Source organism: Bubalus kerabau, chromosome 17 (assembly GCF_029407905.1).
Source record: "Bubalus kerabau isolate K-KA32 ecotype Philippines breed swamp buffalo chromosome 17, PCC_UOA_SB_1v2, whole genome shotgun sequence".
NCBI classification, from domain to species: Eukaryota; Metazoa; Chordata; class Mammalia; order Artiodactyla; family Bovidae; genus Bubalus; species Bubalus kerabau.
The window spans coordinates 61852349-61871410 of NC_073640.1; the positions used below are offsets into that span (position 1 = coordinate 61852349).

General features: G+C 39.8%; 1 protein-coding gene across 11 annotated transcripts in view; it reads left to right on the plus strand.

The window, feature by feature from the left end:
- LOC129631708 (zinc finger protein 665-like) overlaps positions 1 to 18750 on the plus strand; it is a 41307-nt gene extending 22557 nt beyond the window's left edge. For 6 of the 11 annotated variants that reach the window (XR_008704161.1, XR_008704158.1, XR_008704160.1 and 3 more), the window contains 5 exons: positions 1033 to 1159; positions 8683 to 11144; positions 12813 to 13041; positions 13180 to 13273; positions 18107 to 18750. Coding sequence is in view for 2 of the 11 variants with exons in the window: in XM_055552890.1 (XP_055408865.1) it covers positions 1033 to 1159; positions 8683 to 11144; positions 12813 to 13040 (2817 nt within the window). In the remaining 9 variants the exon portion in view is untranslated. Of the gene's footprint in view, positions 1 to 1032; positions 1160 to 8682; positions 11145 to 12812; positions 13082 to 13174; positions 13274 to 18106 lie in introns of those variants that run through there. The other 5 variants (XR_008704154.1, XR_008704155.1, XR_008704156.1 and 2 more) reach the window with 5 other exon arrangements.
- Positions 18751 to 19062: the final 312 nt, after the last annotated feature.

Consider the following 19062-nt stretch of genomic DNA (forward strand, 5'->3'; position numbering starts at 1 on the left):
GTTTTCTTCTGTAAGGTGGAAACAGATCATTCTTTAATGAGCTATTACCTTGATGACAGATTCTTGCCTGTAAAGTACTTATTTAATGTTTAGAGTAATATTACAGTAATTTAAAGCAACAGGAAGCCTTCAGACACTTTTCGTCCTTGCTGCTGTTATCAACATCATAACTGAAAATTTTGACCTTTCCATTAAAAGTGCCGTGGATTTAGGCATCTCTGAAGACACCACTCATGCTGTACCTCAACTAGGTAATGAATTGCACTCACTGGGTAGAACATAATATCTGATACTTCTGTATAGCCAAAACAGTGTTGAGCTATATGTTTATATATTTCATGGATTTTGAACAATGATGAAAAATCCATATTAATTGGAGGATCTCATAAGGTCTTAGGAAAAAGCATCAGATCAGATCAGTTGCTCAGTCGTGTCCGACTCTTTGCGACCCTGTGAATCGCAGCACGCCAGGCCTCCCTGTCCATCACCAACTCCCGGAGTTCACTCAGACTCATGTCCATTGAGTCAGTGATGCCATCCAGCCATCTCATCCTCTGTCGACCCCTTCTCTTGCCCCCAATCCCTCCCAGCATCAGAGTCTTTTCCAATGAGTCAACTCTTCCCATGAGGTGGCCAAAGTACTGGAGTTTTAGCTTTAGCATCATTCCTTCCAAAAAAATCCCAGGGCTGATCTGCTTTAAAATGGACTGTTTGTATCTCCTTGCAGTCCAAGGGACTCTCAAGAGTCTTCTCCAGCACCGTAGTTCAAAAGCATCAGTTCTTTGGCACTCAGCTTTCTTCACAGTCCAACTCTCACATCCATACATGACCACAGGAAAAACCATAGCCTTGACTAGAAAAAAGCATAAGAAATTAAAATTAGAGATCCATAATTTCTTCAGATACCCCTGCATGGATCTGTTAGAACACATACTTGAACCAAGTCAATCCTTAGCCCTTACTACCCTTTCTCTTTTGCATGAACATGAGAACTTTTCATGGCCCTTTTGGTGACACGTGGTTTCATTTCAGGAACGACTGACCTGTGAGGATGTGGCCATCGAATTCACTCAAGAGGAGTGGGTATTCCTGGGCCCTGCTCAGAGGGCCTTGTACAGGGACGTGATGCTGGAGACCTACAGGAATCTGCTATCTGTGGGTGAGGATGACTTCCTTCCAGAGCTGCCCTTGGGTATCTGCATTTTCCCTGTGTGCCCCCTTGGGAGGCCCTGATGTCTTTCATCTGAGAGTTCTGGTGACTGGGGCATGACACAGCTTCACAAGGCTAAACTGACCCTCTTCAGATGCTGTGTCTGTTTCATGTCATATCTGAGGTTGTCCCAGAGCTTAATCATGTACAAAGCTCACTGGCAAATGTTAAAAAAAATACCAAAAAACCCGATTTCCTATTTTCTACCTTTTGACTTTTGGCTCAGTGTTTTAAAAAATCCACAGCACTTTAGATTTCTCTCTTCTGATAATGCTGAATATCTATTTGTTTGTTTTTGCTTGCTTGTTTCCTTTTTTTTTTTTTGCTTCGCCATTCTGCATGTGGGATCTTAGTTCTCTGATGAATTATCAAACCTGCACCCCCTGCATTGGAAATGCAGAGTCTTAACCGCTGGATCACCAGGGGAGTCCCGGAATTTCTGTTTCTGGTCTGAATAGTATCTCCACATTGGAACATGAGGAAAAGCTCTGGACAATGGGGAGTGATGTAAAAGTAGCCAAAAATACAATGTATAAAGAAAAACGAATATCTCAAAAGGGCTGTTTTTTTCTGTTTAGGAGTGGGACAAGTTGGTGGATTGGATCCTCTGTGGTTGTTACTTAGGAAAATGTAAGGAGAGTGGGTAGAGAGATTGTCCTTTTGATCCTAGATCCTACGAGGGCTGTTTTTTTCTGTTTAGGAGTGGGACAAGTTGGTGGATTGGATCCTCTGTGGTTGTTACTTAGGAAAATGTAAGGAGAGTGGGTAGAGAGATCGTCCTTTTGATCCTAGATCCTATGAGGGGAGCATATGTGAATCTCGCAGGCTCTTAGCTTGCCATCTGTAGGTTGAGAGCATGGTCACATCTCAAGATGCTGTGATGTCTGACCTTCATGTTGTATTATTTTTACTCTTGTGCTGCCCTACGCAGTCTGGGAATGTCAACTGTTTCTGATGTTACATTCTCCTTACTTTGTATCCTTTTACCTCTTAAATTTCTTTGAACTATATTCCTGAGGGTCTGAAATTTTATCTGGTTTCCTTGCTGTGGTAATCCACCTATGTTTAATTGGCAGCCTCTGGTGAATCTCTGTGGAGTGGATTTACTAGGTAACAGAAAGCTGTGATGGAGACACTATTCCTAATGTTATTTTCTTGCTCTGTACAAAGTCACCACTTGAAGCTATCCAGTAGAGTGGTCAGTATGTTCTAGGATTATGAGAGAGAAAGGTATCACGAGAGCTCGATATATCTTTCCAGGTTATTTTCTGGCTTTGAAGACTCTGTCAAGGGCACCGTGACAGTGTTGTTCATGTGTATCAAGGACCATATATTTTAGCCTCTGTATATGGTATGGGAATTTATCCCAGGACAACTTTGTCCAAGTTCACATCCTCATATCTATGAGGCTATTGGCGGCACTGTTGTTCTGGGCATTGTAGGTATTTTTTATTTTATCATTAAGTTCAAATTTCTGTGTTACTCTTAATGTTTCTGTTTTGTGTTTGCAATGCGTTGGATGGTTGTTTGGGAAATGGTCCCTATGGTGGAACTGGTGATGAGTCCCTCTTAAAATTCTTTATATATTCTTTGTACTCATTTACTATCAGATGTATGACTTCCACATATTTTCTCTTTTACTGTTGATTGTCTTTTCAAACTCACTGCACTTTAATGCACAGTAGTTTCTAATTTTGATATAGTTCAATTTATTGATATCTGATTTTATTTTTTGGCCTGTGCTTTTGGTGTTATATCTGGTAAATCATTTGTGGGTCCAATTTCCAGAAACATTTCCTGCACGTTTACTTCTAGGAGTTTTATACATTTGGGACTTAGGTTTAGGTCTTTGAACCATTTTGAGTTCATTTTTGTCTATAGTGTAAGATAATGTTCCAAGTAAATTCTTTTGCTGGTGGGTATTGAGTTTGTTGACATGTCTTGTTTCATAGACTGCTTCCCCCATTTAGTAGTTTTTATACCCTTGCGAAACATCTTTTGAACATCTGCGCAAGAGGTGTTTTTGTTTTTATTTTAACCATTCTTTTTAGGTATGCTGCTGCTGCTAAGTCGCGTCAGTCGTGGGTGCCTCTGTGCAACCCCGTAGACGGCAGCCCACCAGGCTCCTCTGTCCCTGGGATTGTCCAGGCAAAAACACTGGCGTGGGTTGCCATTTCCTTCTCCAATGCATGCATGCATGTACACCAAGTCACTTCAGCCATGTCCGACTCTGTGCGACCCCATAGACGGCAGCCCACCAGGCTCCTCTGTCCCTGGGATTCTCCAGGCAAGAATACTGGAGTGGGTTGCCATTTCTTTCTCCACTTTTTAAGTGTAGTTAATTTACAATGTTGTGTTTCAGGTATACAGCAGTTTACAAGATACTCAGTATAGTTCCTTGAGCCATTATATCGTAGGTTCTTGTTGTGTATCTATTTTGTATATATATTAGTTTGTATATATTTAGACTCCTAATTTATCTCTCCCTTTCCTGCTCCCATCACCATCCTGTACTATCCCCTTTGGTAACCATAACTTTGTTTTTTATGCTGGTGAGTTTATTTTGTGAATAAGTTCATTTGTATCATTTATTTCAGTTCAACATATAATATCCTATGATATTTGTCTTTCTCTGTCTGATATCCCTTAGAATAATCTCTAAATCTGTCTATATTGCTGCAAAAGGCATTACTTCATTGTGTTTTATGCTGTGGAGGTGGCAACCCACTCCAGTGTTCTTGCCTGGAGAACTTCATGGACAGGGGAGTCTGGCAGGCTGCAGGCCATGGGATCTTAAAGAGTTGGACACGGCTGAGCTACTTTCACTTCACAATATTCCCTTGTATATATGTACCACATATTCTTTATCCCTTTGTCTGTCAGTGAACATTTAGGTTGCTGCCATGTTTTGGCTGGTATAAATAGTGCTGCTAAAACATTGGGGTGCATGTATCATTTTGAATTAGTTTTCATCCTTTCTGGATATATGCCCAGGATTGGAATTGCTGGTTCATGTGATAGCTCTATTTTTAGTTCTTTATGGAACCTCCATGCTAGTCTCCAAAGTGGCAGTACCAATTTATGTTCCTTCCAACAGTGTAGGAGGGTTCTCTTTTCTCCACATCCTCTCAAGCATTTATTGTTTGTAGACTTTTTGATGGTGGTCATTCTGACCAGTGTGAGGTGATACAGTTTTGTGGTTTTGATTTGCATTTCTCTCATAAGTAGAGACATCAAACATCTTTTCAGGTGACTGTTGGCCATCTGTTTGTCTCCTTTGAAGAAATATCTGTTTTGATCTTCTGCCCAGTTTTTGATTGGGTTGTTTGTTTGTTTTGATATTAAGCTTTATGAACTGTTTGTATATTTTGGAAATAAATCCCTTATAGGTAGCATCATTTGCATATATAGTCTCCTAGTCCAAAAGTTGAATTTTTGTTCTTTTTTTGGTTTCCTTTACTTTGCAAAAAGGTTTTAAATTTAATTAGGTCTCATTTGTTTGATTTTGCTTTTATTACCATGACTCTAAGAGATAGATCCAAAAAAAAAAAATTTGCTGACATTTATGTCAGTGTTTTGCATTTGTTTTCCACTATGAATTTTATAGTATCTGGCCTTGCATTTAGATGTTTAACACAGTTTGAGTTTATTTTTGTATGTGGTGTTAGAGAATGTTGTAATTTCATTCTTTTTCATATAACTATCCATTTATGCCAGCATCACTTATTGAAGAGACTTCTTCATTCTATATTCTTTCCTCCTTTGTTATAGAATAATTGACTCTAAGTAAATTGGTTTATTTCTGGGTTTTCTATCCTGTTCTACCGATCTGTGTTTCTGTTTTGTGCCATCATCATACCACTTCCCTGGTGGCTCAGACGGTACAGCCATCTGCCTACAATGCAGGAGACCCAGGTCCAAGTTCAGTCCCTGGGTCAGGAAGATCTGCTGGAGAAGGCAATGGCAACCCACTTCAGTATTTTTACCTGGAGAATCCATGGACAGAGGAACCTGGTAGGCTACAGTCGATGGGCTCACAAAGAGTTGGACACGACTGAGCGACTTCACTTTCACTTTGTTGACTGTCAGTTTGTAGTGTAGTCTGAACTCAGGGAACATGATTCCTCCAGCTCTGTTCTTTGTCAAGATCATTTTAGATATCAGAGTCTTTTGTATTTTGGTACAAATTAAGTTTTTCTTTGTTTTATGAAATATGTCATTGTTAATTTGATAAGGGTTGCATTGAATATGTTGATTGCCTTGGATAGTATGGTCATTTTGACAGTGTTACTTCTTTCAATCCAAGAACATGGTATATGTTTGTGCCATCTGTTTGTGTCATCTTTGGTATCAGTCATCAGCATCTTATAGTTTTATGAGTACAGTTCTTTTGACTTCTTAGGTAGGTTTATTCCTTAGCATTTTATTCTTTTCTATGAGATGGTGAATGTGATTGTTTCATTAATTTCACTTTCTGATATATCATTATTAGTGTATAGAAATGCAGCAGTTTTCTATATATTTTGTATCCAGCAAGTTGACTCTGTTCATTGATGAGGTCTAGGAGTCATCTGGCGGCATCTTTGGGATTTTCTGTCTGTAGCATCATAGTGACAGTTTTACTTCTTTTTAATTTTTTTTAACTTGAATTCCGTTTGTTTCTTTTTCTTTTCTTATTGTTGTGGCTAGGACTTCCAAAAATATGTTCAATAAAAGTGGCAATAGTGAACATTCTTGTCTTATTCATGTTGTTAAGGGGAATGCTTTCAGTTTTCCCCTGTTGAGTATGATGTTAGCTGTGTGTTTGACATATACAGTCTTAATTATGTTGAGGTGGGGTCCATCTGTGCTGACTTTCTGAAGGGTTTTTATCATAAATGGCACTTGAATTTTGTCAGAACCTTTTCTGCATCTATTGATGATCATATGGTTTTTAGTCTTCAACTGTTAATGTGGTGTATCATAGTGATTAACTTGTGGATATTGAGAAATCTTGTATCCCTGCAATAAATCCCACTTGATCATGGTATGATCCTTTTATGTCCTTTTATGTATTAGTAACTGTTTGAATCTGCTCTTTCGAACTCAGGGAAGGTGTTGACTTCCTAGGTAGGTTTATTCCTTAGCATTTTATTCTTTTCTATGAGATGGTGAATGTGATTGTTTCATTAATTTCACTTTCTACGAGAATAAAGCCTTTTTGTACGAAAAAGAGTTGGGTGCCTCAGAGAGGCTTTTGTATCTGGGAAGGTCTTCCATAGTCAGTGTCAGTCCCTCCTTTTCCTTGATACTTCTCAATCTTGAGATGAACATGTGTGGAAGAAGAATTGAAATAAATGTCCAATAGAGAGGTTAATCATACTTGACAGAGTAACCCAGGTTTTGATAGCCTTTTCCTGGATTTTCCTTCTGATTTCTGCTAATAAGATTCTTACACAATATCCGGGAATATTGTGTATGTTTTTCTTGAATATAAGCATTCCATTGTAACTTACAAAATTCACAGTTGGATACATTCCATTGTAGATAGTATAACAGGTATTATCCTGCTTTCTCCATATATTGCAGTCACTTTTAAAAATTTCTCTTGTTTCTGTCCCATACCCATAGTATAATGCCCATAAACTTGCTGAACCAGTTCTTTTCTTTTAAGGTCAGTATATTAGTTTGCGCTCTCAGTTATTTTCCTAAAGACATGCAGTCACAAGCTGATATCTGACATAAACCTGTGTACCCTATGCTCCACACAGGCCCTTTCTTAGTCCTGACCATTCGTCACAGAGTACCTTGATATGGATGGAAACATTGCTCTTACCTATCACATCCCTCCACTTTCTACATACTCTCACTGTAAAGATAATGTCTGGTCATTTATTGAACAAGTTTCTCAGGACATGACCTAAATCACTCTGTGCATCCATGATAACTCACAACCCATTTTGAGATGGAACGGTTGAATAATAGTTAAACATACTACTTCTGACTTGTATCTTCCTTGACATTTTCTTTCTAAGTTCCTTGTATGTTTTTTTTAATATTTTCTAGTCTATTCACTTGGTGGGTAGTCATGTTTACAAATAAGTTTTCTCAGTCTGTAGGTTCAGATTCATATCCTGGTTCTCTTACCACTTTGTGCGCTAATTGGGTGTGTCTCCCACTCTGATTAGAGAAAAACATGTTAATTTACCTCAAGCCTTTTAAAGCAAATTAGTGCTGTCAGTAGTACATGTTTTATAGTAAATACTCAAAATGTATTTTTGTTTAAAAACGGTAATATCTATATTCTGTCATGTTTTTTATGATACGACTTTATCTACATTATATCTTTTTAAATTTTTATTTATTTTTTAATCGAAGGATAATGGCTTTACAGAATTTTGTTTTCTGTCAAACCTCAGCTACATTATATCTTGTATGCTTTTCCCTTGCAACATTTTCCAGCAATATTGTGTCTGCCCCTAGTCAATAAATACACAAAGCACTCTTTATTATATTTTGGTGCCATTAAACGAGGTAATTAAGAATAGTGTGTGGCTAGAGATCAGCCTTCCTTGGTGGCTCTGTGGTAAAGAATTCACCTGCTAATGCAGAAGATGAAGGTTTGATCCCTGAGTCAGGAAGATACCATGGAGAAGGAAATGACAACCCACTCCACTATTCTTTCCTGGGAAATCCCATGGACAGAGGAGTCCGGTGAGCTACAGTCCATGGGGTCGCAAAGAGTCAAACACGACTGAGCGACTGAACAACAACAACATAGGTAGGGATTGCTTTGTTTATTGGCTGTAAGAAACCGGTGAATATTTTACGTCTTAATTTATGTATCATTTACAGATGATGGTCTTTTAGCATGTATTCTGCAATACAGCTGACACATACTACTTGTTAACGTTGTAAAATGCCTTTTCTTTTTGGGTTCATAGTTCTATAGCAGATTTAGAAAACTACGTTGTTTCCAAAAAATTGTTTTAGTCATATTCTTCATTTTCTCATTTGTCTTCAATTGTAAACAACCAATTATGAATAGTTATTAATTGGGTAAGCTTCGTTTTCAATTATTTACTGTTACAATATTTAATATTTTGTTTAGAATTTATTTATGTATAGTAAGTATGGAGAATACAGTGCTAGTGTAATATTTTTCTTTTCAATTTAAGAGGACTAATGATTGATACCTTCCTAAGGGTCCTGGTAGAAAAATACTCTGTTTTTGAGAGTTGGCATAAGATTATCCAATGTGAGTGTGTTTGGCATATGGTTTTTAAAACTAGGCTACCTTAACGGTGAATTTATACTATGCTTTCTTAAGTTAAGAATTCTATTCCTTTAGTGTTTCTAAAAACTTAAGGTCATCATTGTGGTGTTTCATAACTTGGCATAAGTATTACTTCTGGTATAATATATATTCAACATGAAACATTTAATTTTGAATTATTATGAGCAGTATAACTATGATTCTTTTTATCTTGTAGATATCTCTCCTACACATGTGATCAAGCATTTACAACTGGAAGCAAAGAGTGATAAACTAGAAACATTCCAAACATTGATGCTGGGAAGACCTGAAAGCTGTGAAATCAAACATTTTCATCTTTGGGAAAGTCAGGAAAATATGTGTGACTCTGAGTGTCAGGGGAGAGATGACAAAAGAAATTACAAAGGGACACTTGTAAGCCTTAATGGAAATGTGCCTGATGGAAGAGATTCGCATGATATAAAGGATGCAGGAATCAAGCCCTTTGGAAACAGGTTTGGACTTAACTTTCAGGATAAACTGCAGATATTTCAAACTGGCAGGATAATTTCTGAATATAATGAAGTTGAGAGGTCTGTCAGCAACAGTTTCTCATTTTCACCACTTCAAAGAATTCCTCCTTGTGTCCAAACCAGTGTTTCTAATATATATGGGAATGGTTTTATGAATCCTTCAGTAATAACACAAGAACTCAAAGCACACAAGGAAAATCCTTATAAATGTGATGAGTGTGGCAAGGCCTTTAGTCACAGCTCACACCTCAGGAGACATAAGAAAATTCATACAGGAAAGAAATTATTTAAATGTGATATATGTGGCAAAGTCTTCATCGGAAATTCAAACCTTGCTGTTCATCAGACAGTTCATACTGGCGAGAAACCTTACAAATGTGATGAGTGTGGCAAGGCCTTTCGTGTAAAGTCATACCTTTTAACTCATCAGACAGTTCATACTGGTGAGAAACCTTACAAATGTGATGAGTGTGGCAAGGCCTTTCGTGTAAAGTCATCACTTTTAAGTCATCAGACAGTTCATACTGGCAAGAAACCTTACAAATGTGATGAGTGTGGCAAGGCCTTTCGTGCGAAGTCAATCCTTTTAAGTCATCAGACAGTTCATACTGGAGAGAAACTTTACAAATGTGATGAGTGTGGCAAGGCCTTTCGTGTAAAGTCATACCTTTTAAATCATCAGACAGTTCATACTGGAGAGAAACCTTACAAATGTGATGAGTGTGGCAAGGCCTTTCGTGTAAAGTTATACCTTTTAAGTCATCAGACAGTTCATACTGGCGAGAAACCTTACAAATGTGATGAGTGTGGCAAGGCCTTTCGTGTAAAGTCATCACTTTTAAGTCATCAGACAGTTCATACTGGCAAGAAACCTTACAAATGTGATGAGTGTGGCAAGGCCTTTCGTGCGAAGTCAATCCTTTTAAGTCATCAGACAGTTCATACTGGAGAGAAACTTTACAAATGTGATGAGTGTGGCAAGGCCTTTCGTGTAAAGTCATACCTTTTAAGTCATCAGACAGTTCATACTGGAGAGAAACCTTACAAATGTGATGAGTGTGGCAAGGCTTTTCATGTAAAGTCAATCCTTTTAAGTCATCAGACAGTTCATACTGGAGAGAAACTTTACAAATGTGATGAGTGTGGCAAGGCCTTTCGTGTAAAGTCATCACTTTTAAGTCATCAGACAGTCCATACTGGTGAGAAACCTTACAAATGTGATGAATGTGGCAAGGCCTTTCGTGTAAAGTCATCACTTTTAAGTCATCAGACAGTTCATACTGGCGAGAAACCTTACAAATGTGATGAGTGTGGCAAGGCCTTTCATGTAAAGTCATCACTTTTAAGTCATCAGACAGTTCATACTGGAGAGAAACTTTACAAATGTGATGAGTGTGGCAAGGCCTTTCGTGTAAAGTCATCACTTTTAAGTCATCAGACAGTTCATACTGGAGAGAAACTTTACAAATGTGATGAGTGTGGCAAAGCCTTTCGTGTAAAGTCATCACTTTTAAGTCATCAGACAGTCCATACTGGTGAGAAACCTTACAAATGTGATGAGTGTGGCAAGGCCTTTCCTGTAAAGTCTACCCTTTTAAAGCATCAGACAATTCATACTGGTGAGAAACCTTACAAATGTGAGGAGTGTGGCAAGGCCTTTCCTGTAAAGTCAACCCTTTTAAGGCATCAGACAATTCATAGTGGTGAGAAACCTTACAAATGTGATGAGTGTGGCAAGGCCTTTCCTGTAAAGTCAACCCTTTTACAGCATCAGACAATTCATACTGGTGAGAAACCTTATAAATGTGATGAGTGTGGCAAGGCCTTTCGTTTAAAGTCAGTCCTTTTAAAGCATCAGACAATTCATACTGGAGAGAAACCTTACAAATGTGATGAGTGTGGCAAGGCCTTTCGTGTAAAGTCAACCGTTTTAAGTCATCAGGCAGTTCATACTGGTGAGAAACCTTACAAATGTGATGAGTGTGGAAGAGTCTTCCGTAAAAAGCCACAGCTTCAACGTCACTGGAGAATTCATACTGGAGAGAGACCTTTCAGATGTAATGAGTGTGGCAAGTTCTTCAGTCAAAATTCACACCTTAAAAGGCATCGGAGAATACATATAGAGAAACCTTTCAAATGTTTCGAGTGTGGAAAATCCTTTACTGAGGTCAGAGCACTAACTAAACATCAGAAAATCCATACATGAGAGAAACTTATGTGAATGTGGTATATGGTAGAAGTCTTCAAAATTCAAAGTTCAAAATTCACACCCTACTGTTGGTCAGAGAATTCATACTACTGAGAAACCATACAAATATCGTGAGTGTGGCAACATCTTAGGCTTCATGTGAAAATTCATACTGGATAGAAGCCAGATATATATGTATTGATTAGTCAGGTCTTTAGAACATGAATTTATTCTAGAAAGATTCCTCACTGATTTCATAAATGTTAAAAAAAGGGAAAAACCCCTATCCTCACATCTCACATCTCACCAGTAGTATCAGAGTATTTATCCCGGAGAAAACACACAGCAGTGTAATGTGTGTGGCAAGGATCTTACCCAGAAGTCACAAGATAGGAACATAGTGGAGCCATACTTCCCAGACTCAGTGGTTGAGGCAAATCCTTTACCTTTTTCACTCTATGTATTCTCTGATGACTTTAGTTCAGGTACTCAGCAACTGCAGTAAGTCCATATTTGAAGAGAAGCTACAGAGATCTTTTTGTGTAAAAGAAACCCGAATTCTAACTCAGCAAAGATGATGCTTTGGGACAGTAGTCCACCATTTTTTGGTCTCCTGGCTTTCTGAATAAAGTCGATATTCCTTGCCCAACAAGTAGTCTCTCAGTTTATTGGCCTGTTGTGTGGTGAGCTCTATGAGCTTGGCTTTGGTAATGCATTGATCAAATGCATTTGCTATATGCGTTTCATGATGGTCTCTGGGAAGGAATCAATGAGATGAAGGGGCTGACTTCATTAGATACAATTCATTCACATCCACGTTTCCTGGAAAAACACACAGCCTGAATTTCAAAATTCAATAGTGTGTGTGAATTAGCAACAGGGAGGGCAGAAAATAATGTAAAACTAGGACATGACTCATCATGGTCAGTAGGATCAGGAAGCCCTTCCATACATAGTGCAGCCTGTTATAAAACATAATGTTCTACCAACTGACCTTGAACAGATTAGGCAAGATGTTAAAAGGACTGGGCTTTTCGTAGGAGAGGGACAGTTACCAGAGACTGATGGTGTGCTAGGAACAATGCATAGGAAAATGGCCATGTTCTCCATTGGATAGAAATAACTGTTGTATGTATGATTAAAGAAGAGTTACTCTTATTTGTGGAAATTGAAGACAGAGCTGTCATGATCTTTGTAGACCGGGACCTGGGGACTGGAGTTGATGAGAAGAAGGAAGCAGGGGACCCAAGTCTCGAGTGAAACAAGGGTGTTTTATTTGCAGAAATGCGTTTATGTATCTTTATACAAGGCAGCTTTAGGCAGTAAAAAAATTGAGCAAAAACAAAGCCAAGCAAATAATAATCTTGAAAGGGCCAGAAAGCATTCCATATCCCGAGTAAGAGGGGTATAACTGAATAGATTACCTTTAAGTAAAAGGTAATCACTGAAGGGAATCCAAGCAGATGCTCTTTCTCATGACCTCAGTCCTGAGAACTGCGTGCAGCTCTGCTCGTTCCTGTTCTCCAGGAACTGATAAGGAATAGAGTCCTTGAGAAACGGCACACAAAAGAAGAAAATATCATGTTGGATCCTTTAAAGTTGAATGTCCCCTGACAGTTCCCCCTTTTTTATTTTTTCATAATTAAGGATGACTGTATGATGGCACACAAAGCACCAGCGGCTGCGACGGCACACAGAGTGTGGCCAAGAGGAACTACCCAACGTCCTGAGGTCAGGGGCAGAGACCAGGAGGACCCCATGCCCAAGAGGCGGCAGCCAAAAGGAGTTACCCCATGTCCAAGGTCGGGGGCAGCATCTGAGAATGCCAGGCTGCGACAGCGCAGGAATGGCCGGGAGGAGCTACCCCAAGTCTAAGGTCAGGGTCAACAGCCAAGAAGAGCTACCCTGCATCCGTGGTAAGGGGTGGCTGCCGGGAGGACCAACCCCACGTCCAAGGAGTGGTGGGTGCTTGGGTGCAGGAGGGCCTAAGGAGCTTTTCCACGTTCAAGGTCAGGAGGGGCAGCGGTGAGGAGATACCCCTCATCCAAGGTAAGGAGCAGTGGCTGTGCTTTGCTGGAGCAGCTGTGAAGAGAGAACCCACGCCCAAGGTAAGAGAAACCCAAGTAAGACAGTACTTGTTGCAAGAGGGCATCAGAGGGCAGACACACGGAAACCATAATCACAGAAAACTAGTCAATCTAATCACGCTAGGACCACAGCCTTGTCTAACTCAGTGAAACTAAGCCATGCCGTGTGGGGCCACCCAAGATGGGCGGGTCAGGTGGAGAGGTCTGACAGAATGTGGTCCACTGGAGAAGGGAATAGCAAACCACTTCAGTATTCTTGCCTTGAGAACCCCATGAACAGTATGAAAAGGCAGAATGATAGGATACTGAAAGAGGAACTCCCCAGGTCGGTAGGTGGCCAATATTCTACTGGAGATCAGTGGAGAAATAACTCCAGAAAGAATGAAGGGATGGAGCCAAAGCAAAAAGACTACCCAGTTGTGGATGTGACTGGTGATAGAAGCAAGGTCCAATGCTGTAAAGCGCAATATTGCATAGGAACCTGGAATGTCAGGTCCATGAATCAAGGCAAATTGGAAGTGGTCGAACAGGAGATGGCAAGAGAGAACGTCGACATTCTAGGAATCAGCGAACTAAAATGGACTGGAATGGGTGAATTTAACTCAGATGACCATTATATCTACTACTGGGGGCAGGAATCCCTTAGAAGAAATGGAGTGGCCATCATGGTCAACAAGAGTCCGAAATGCAGTACTTGGATGCAATCTCAAAAACGACACCATGATCTCTGTTTCCAAGGCAAAACATTCAATATCATAGTAATCCAAGTCTATGCCCAAACCAGTAATGCTGAAGAAGCTGAAGTTGAATGTTTCTATGAAGACCTACAAGGCCTTTTAGAACTAATACCCGAAAAAGATATCCTTTTCATTATAGGGGACTGGAATGCAAAAGTAGGAAGTCAAGAAACACCTGGGGAAACAGGCAAATTTGGCCTTCGAATATGGAATGAAGCAGGGCAAAGACTCGTAGAGTTTTACCAAGACAATGCACTGGTCATAGCAAACACCCTCTTCCAACAACACAAGAGAAGACTCTACACATGGACATCACCAGATGATCAACACAGAAATCAGATTGATTATATTCTTTGCAGCCAAAGATGGACAAGCTCTTTACAGTCAACAAAAACAAGACCAGGAGCTGACTGTGGCCCAGATCATGAACTCCTTATTGACAAATTCAGACTTAAATGGAAAAAAGTAGGGAAAACCACTAAGCCATTCAGCTATGACCTAAATCAAATCCCTTATGATTATACAGTGGAAGTGGGAAATAGATTTAAGGGACTAGATCTAATAGATAGAGTGCCTGATGAATTAGGGATGGAGTTTCGTGACATTGTACAAGAGACAGGGATCAAGACCATCCCCATGGAAAAGAAATGCAAAAAAAATAAAATGGCTATCTGAGGAGGCCTTACAAATAGCTGTGAAAAGAGAAGTGAAAAGCAGAGGAGAAAAGGAAAGATACAAGCATCTGAGTGCAGAGTTCCAAAGAATAGCAAGAAGAAATGAGAAAGCCTTCCTCAGGGATCAATGCAAAGAAATAGAGGCAAACAACAGAATGGGAAAGACTAGAGATTTCTTCAAGAAAATTAGAGATACCAAGGGAACATTTCATGCAAAGATGGGCTTGATAAAGGACAGAAATGGTATGGACCTAACAGAAGCAGAAGATATTAAGAAGAGGTGGCAAGAATACACAGAAGAACTGTACAAAAAAGATCTACACGACCCAGATAATCACAGTGGTGTGATCACTGACCTAGAGCCAGATATCCTGGAATGTGAAGTCAAGTGGGCCTTAGAAAGCATCATTATGAACAAAGCTAGTGGAGGTGATGGAATTCCAGTTGAGCTATTTCAGTCCTGAAAGATGATGCTGTGAAAGTGCTGCAGTCAATATGTCAGCAACTTTGGAAAACTCTGCAGTGGCCACAAGACTGGAAAAGGTCAGTTTTCATTCCAATCCCAAAGAAAGGCAATGCCAAAGAATGCTCAAACTACTACACAATTGCACTCATCTCACAGGCTAGTAAAGTAATGCTCAAAATTCTCCAAGCCAGGCTTCAGCAATGTGTGAACCATGAACTTCCAGGTGTTCAAGCTGGTTTTAGAAAACACAGAGGAACCAGAGATCAAATTGCCAATATCCGCTGGATCATGGAAAAAGCAAGAGTTCCAGAAAAATATCTATTTCTGCTTTATTGACTATGCCAAAGCCTTTGGCTGTGTGGATCACAATAAACTGTGGAAAATTCTGAAAGAGATGGGAATACCAGACCACCTGACCTGCCTCTTGAGAAACCTGTATGCAGATCAGGAAGCAGTAGTGAGAATGACATGGAACAACAGACTGGTTCCAAATAGGAAAAGGAGTACGTCAAGGCTGTATATTGTCACCCTGCTTATTTCGCTTCTATGCAGAATACATCATGAGAAATGCTGGGCTGGAAGAAGCACAAGCTGGAATCAAGATTGCTAGGAAAAGTATCAATAACCTCAGATATGCAGATGACACCACCCTTATGGCAGAAAGTGAAGAGGAACTAAACAGCCTCTTGATGAAAGTGAAAGTGGAGAGTGAAAAAGTTGGCTTAAAGCTCAACATTGACGAAACAAAGATCATGGCATGTGGTCCCATCACTTCATGGCAAAGAGATGGGGAAACAGTGGAAACAGTGCCAAACTTTATTTTTCTGGGCTCCAAAACCACTGCAGATCGTGACTGCAGCCATGAAATTAAAAAGATGCTTACTGCTTGGAAGAAAAGTTATGACCAACCTAGATAGCATGTTGAAAAGCAGAGACATTACTTTGCCAACAAAGGTCCGTACTAGTCAAGGTTATGGTTTTCCCAGTGGTCATGTATGGATGTGAAAGTTGGAGTATGATGAAAGCTGAGCGCCAAAGAATTGATGCTTTTGAACTGTGGTGTTGGAGAAGACTCTTGAGAGTCCCATGGACTGCAAGGAGATCCAACCAGTCCATTCTGAAGGAGATCAGCCCTGGGTGTTCTCTGGAAGGACTGACGCGAAAGCTGAAACGCCAGTACTTTGGGCACCTCATGCGAAGAGTTAACTCATTGGAAAAGACTCTGATGCTGGGAGGGATTGGGGGCAGGAGGAGAAGGGGATGACAGGATGAGATGGCTGGATGTCATCACTGACTCGATGGACATGAGTCTGAGGGAACTCTGGGAGTTGGTGATGGACAGGGAGGCCTGGCATGCTGCGATTCATGGGGTCACAAAGAGTCGGACACAACAGAGCGACTGAACTTAACTGAAGTGTAGATACTTCTGTGAAAAAGGCCCTGAACTAGTGAGTTTGTTTAGTTTGAACAATGTTACTTGAAAGGCATTGGTATGTTACAAGTACAATCACCAAGATTATTATCAGCATTATAGTTTCAGATCCAATACTATGTGTAATGCCTTGAAACCATCTTTGAGGGTCTAGCCCAGATAAATGATCAGCTAGCTGTTCAGCTAAGGTTTCCAAATTGTTGGAAGAGGGTAGACTCTTCTAGAAGGTTTCGAGGGTTTCCTTTTGCAAAAATTGTACATTTCAGAAAACATTATTATGCATATCTTGGAAATGAATTTTTTTTCCCCCAATTGTAAGCACTATGGTTGAACCAAAGAGGAGTGATACAAAATTGAGTAGAATTCCAATCACAATTTAGTAATACTTGTTTTTGTAAATCTATTAATTGATCTCCAACCCATTGGATGGCTGTTTTTAATTCCTGAATTTTATTTTGAACCTTTTTCATCTTTCTGAACCTGAGTGACCCATAGAGTATGAGCCTCTTCAGTCCAATTTTGAATAGTTTTGTTTGAATTGAAGTTTGTAAAGCAGTATCTGCAACATCGGCAGTGGTGCAAATGGCTATTAACCCCAAAATGCCAAGAATCAACCATCTAATTAATCACTTAGATCGTCAGAGTAATTTAGTGAGTAACTGGGAGGTCAGTCTTGCCATGGGACCCTCTTTCCAGGGTCATTGGAGATCTACTGGCAACCACAGATTACGTCAAGATCGAAGAATCAAAAGGGATTCATTTTTTTAGAGAAATAGAGGAATTAAGACAAGTATACAATTTGCAATCTATACAAGTCACAGAACATAAAGTCTTATTAAATTGTAAGTTTCCTACGGTGATAACAAAAGGAAGGGGAACGCAAGCTTGTATAAAATATGAATGAGTATAATGGAAGGAATAGTTACTATGACTATGACTGGTCCCTGTGAAATATCCAGTCCAAGTTCCAAGTTTTTCAGTATTTGGAGCCAGTTTCCAGATGTATCATTGTTCAGGTCCAATTTGTTTATTGAGGACAATTTGAGGGTGAGGAGGTGCCATTCAACCATCAAGCCAGCCAAGGAGTCCTTTGTCATGGAAGTGTTCCATTGACCTCTTGGTAATCTTCCATGTTACTTGAGTAACATAATCCCACATAGTACTGTTAATATCATCTGAGCAGTTAGATAACCACATACCATAGGGTCCCCAATCAACAATGGTGTAATTGGCCACAAACATTAATTTCCATGATTTAGCTGGACATCTATCTCAATAAATAGGAGTATATTTAAAATCCTTATAAGTAAACCCCTTACATTCCAATTTTTGTCCTTTTCCTAGAGTTTTGGTAGTATTGACATGGTTCTCATGAAAGGACAGGGCAGTAAACAGTCTAAACAAAGTGTGGAAGTTCCTTTTTGGAGGCAGGATGAAAGCCCATGTTTGTCGACTAACATTAATACATAATTCTGCTGGGCCCATGCATAAAGGAAGGATTTTTATAGCCTAGAGGAATGTTAATCGATCTTCCTTCTTCCTCAGGATGAGAGGTCCGCTCCAAGCTCCAAGGAGGAGGCATATGTACTGAGTCATTAGTGGATACAACCAGTCCTATATCTGTCCATTCTACAACCTGCAATAAAGGGGGATTAGGTATATAAGCCGAATAAGTGTGATTAATCAAGTCAGCCTGAGCGGGGGAAGCAAAAGCAAGCATAGCGACAAAAATATTTTCAGGATTCCAAAGCATTCTCTGTTGAGAAACCAGATTTTCAGCTTGATTAGTAAGGGTTTTTATCTGTCCCCAAGTGGGGAGATCATATGGTCGATGACCTCGAGTGTGGCGTTTCTCGGAAATTTTTAAAGTCGCCATGGCTTGTACTGGAAACTCCTCCTCCTGGGGATTTTGCCATTATCTTGAATGTCGGTGGCTCCCCTGGGGCCGATCTTCTGAAGAGGGAGCCACCTGATTTCATTGGGCCCATCTGGAGAAATATAAGCATACCCCTTTCCCTGTAATATTAATTTTCCAGATTTCCATTGTTCAGTCAACCCGTCTTGATACCAAATGGGCAGAGGAAGGGAGATATCCTTCAATGCCTCAAAATGTTTTTCTGCTTTGTCAAAATATCCCCTTGCGGCAATTTGTTTAAAAATTTTAACAAAATAAAGCTGTATTAACAATAGTTATAGGATTAAAGAATATATTGCGTTGGAATCTGTTGGGGTCCTTTAATGGACCAGAACCTGGCAGTCTGGAGTCGATGATAAAGAAAGTGAGAGAGAGAGAAAGAAAGAAAGACACGGGGACCCAAGCTCTGATGGAGCAAAGGTGCTTTAATGATCTTTCTGTGAGTATATATAGGCTGTTGTACAAGAAATTTCTTTCAATAATGATAAAGATCAGAAAACCAAAGGTACAGCAACCGTTACCTAGGGAACAAGGGATTAATAATGGTCACAAGGTCAGGAGACAATCCGTATCTCAAGAAAGAGGA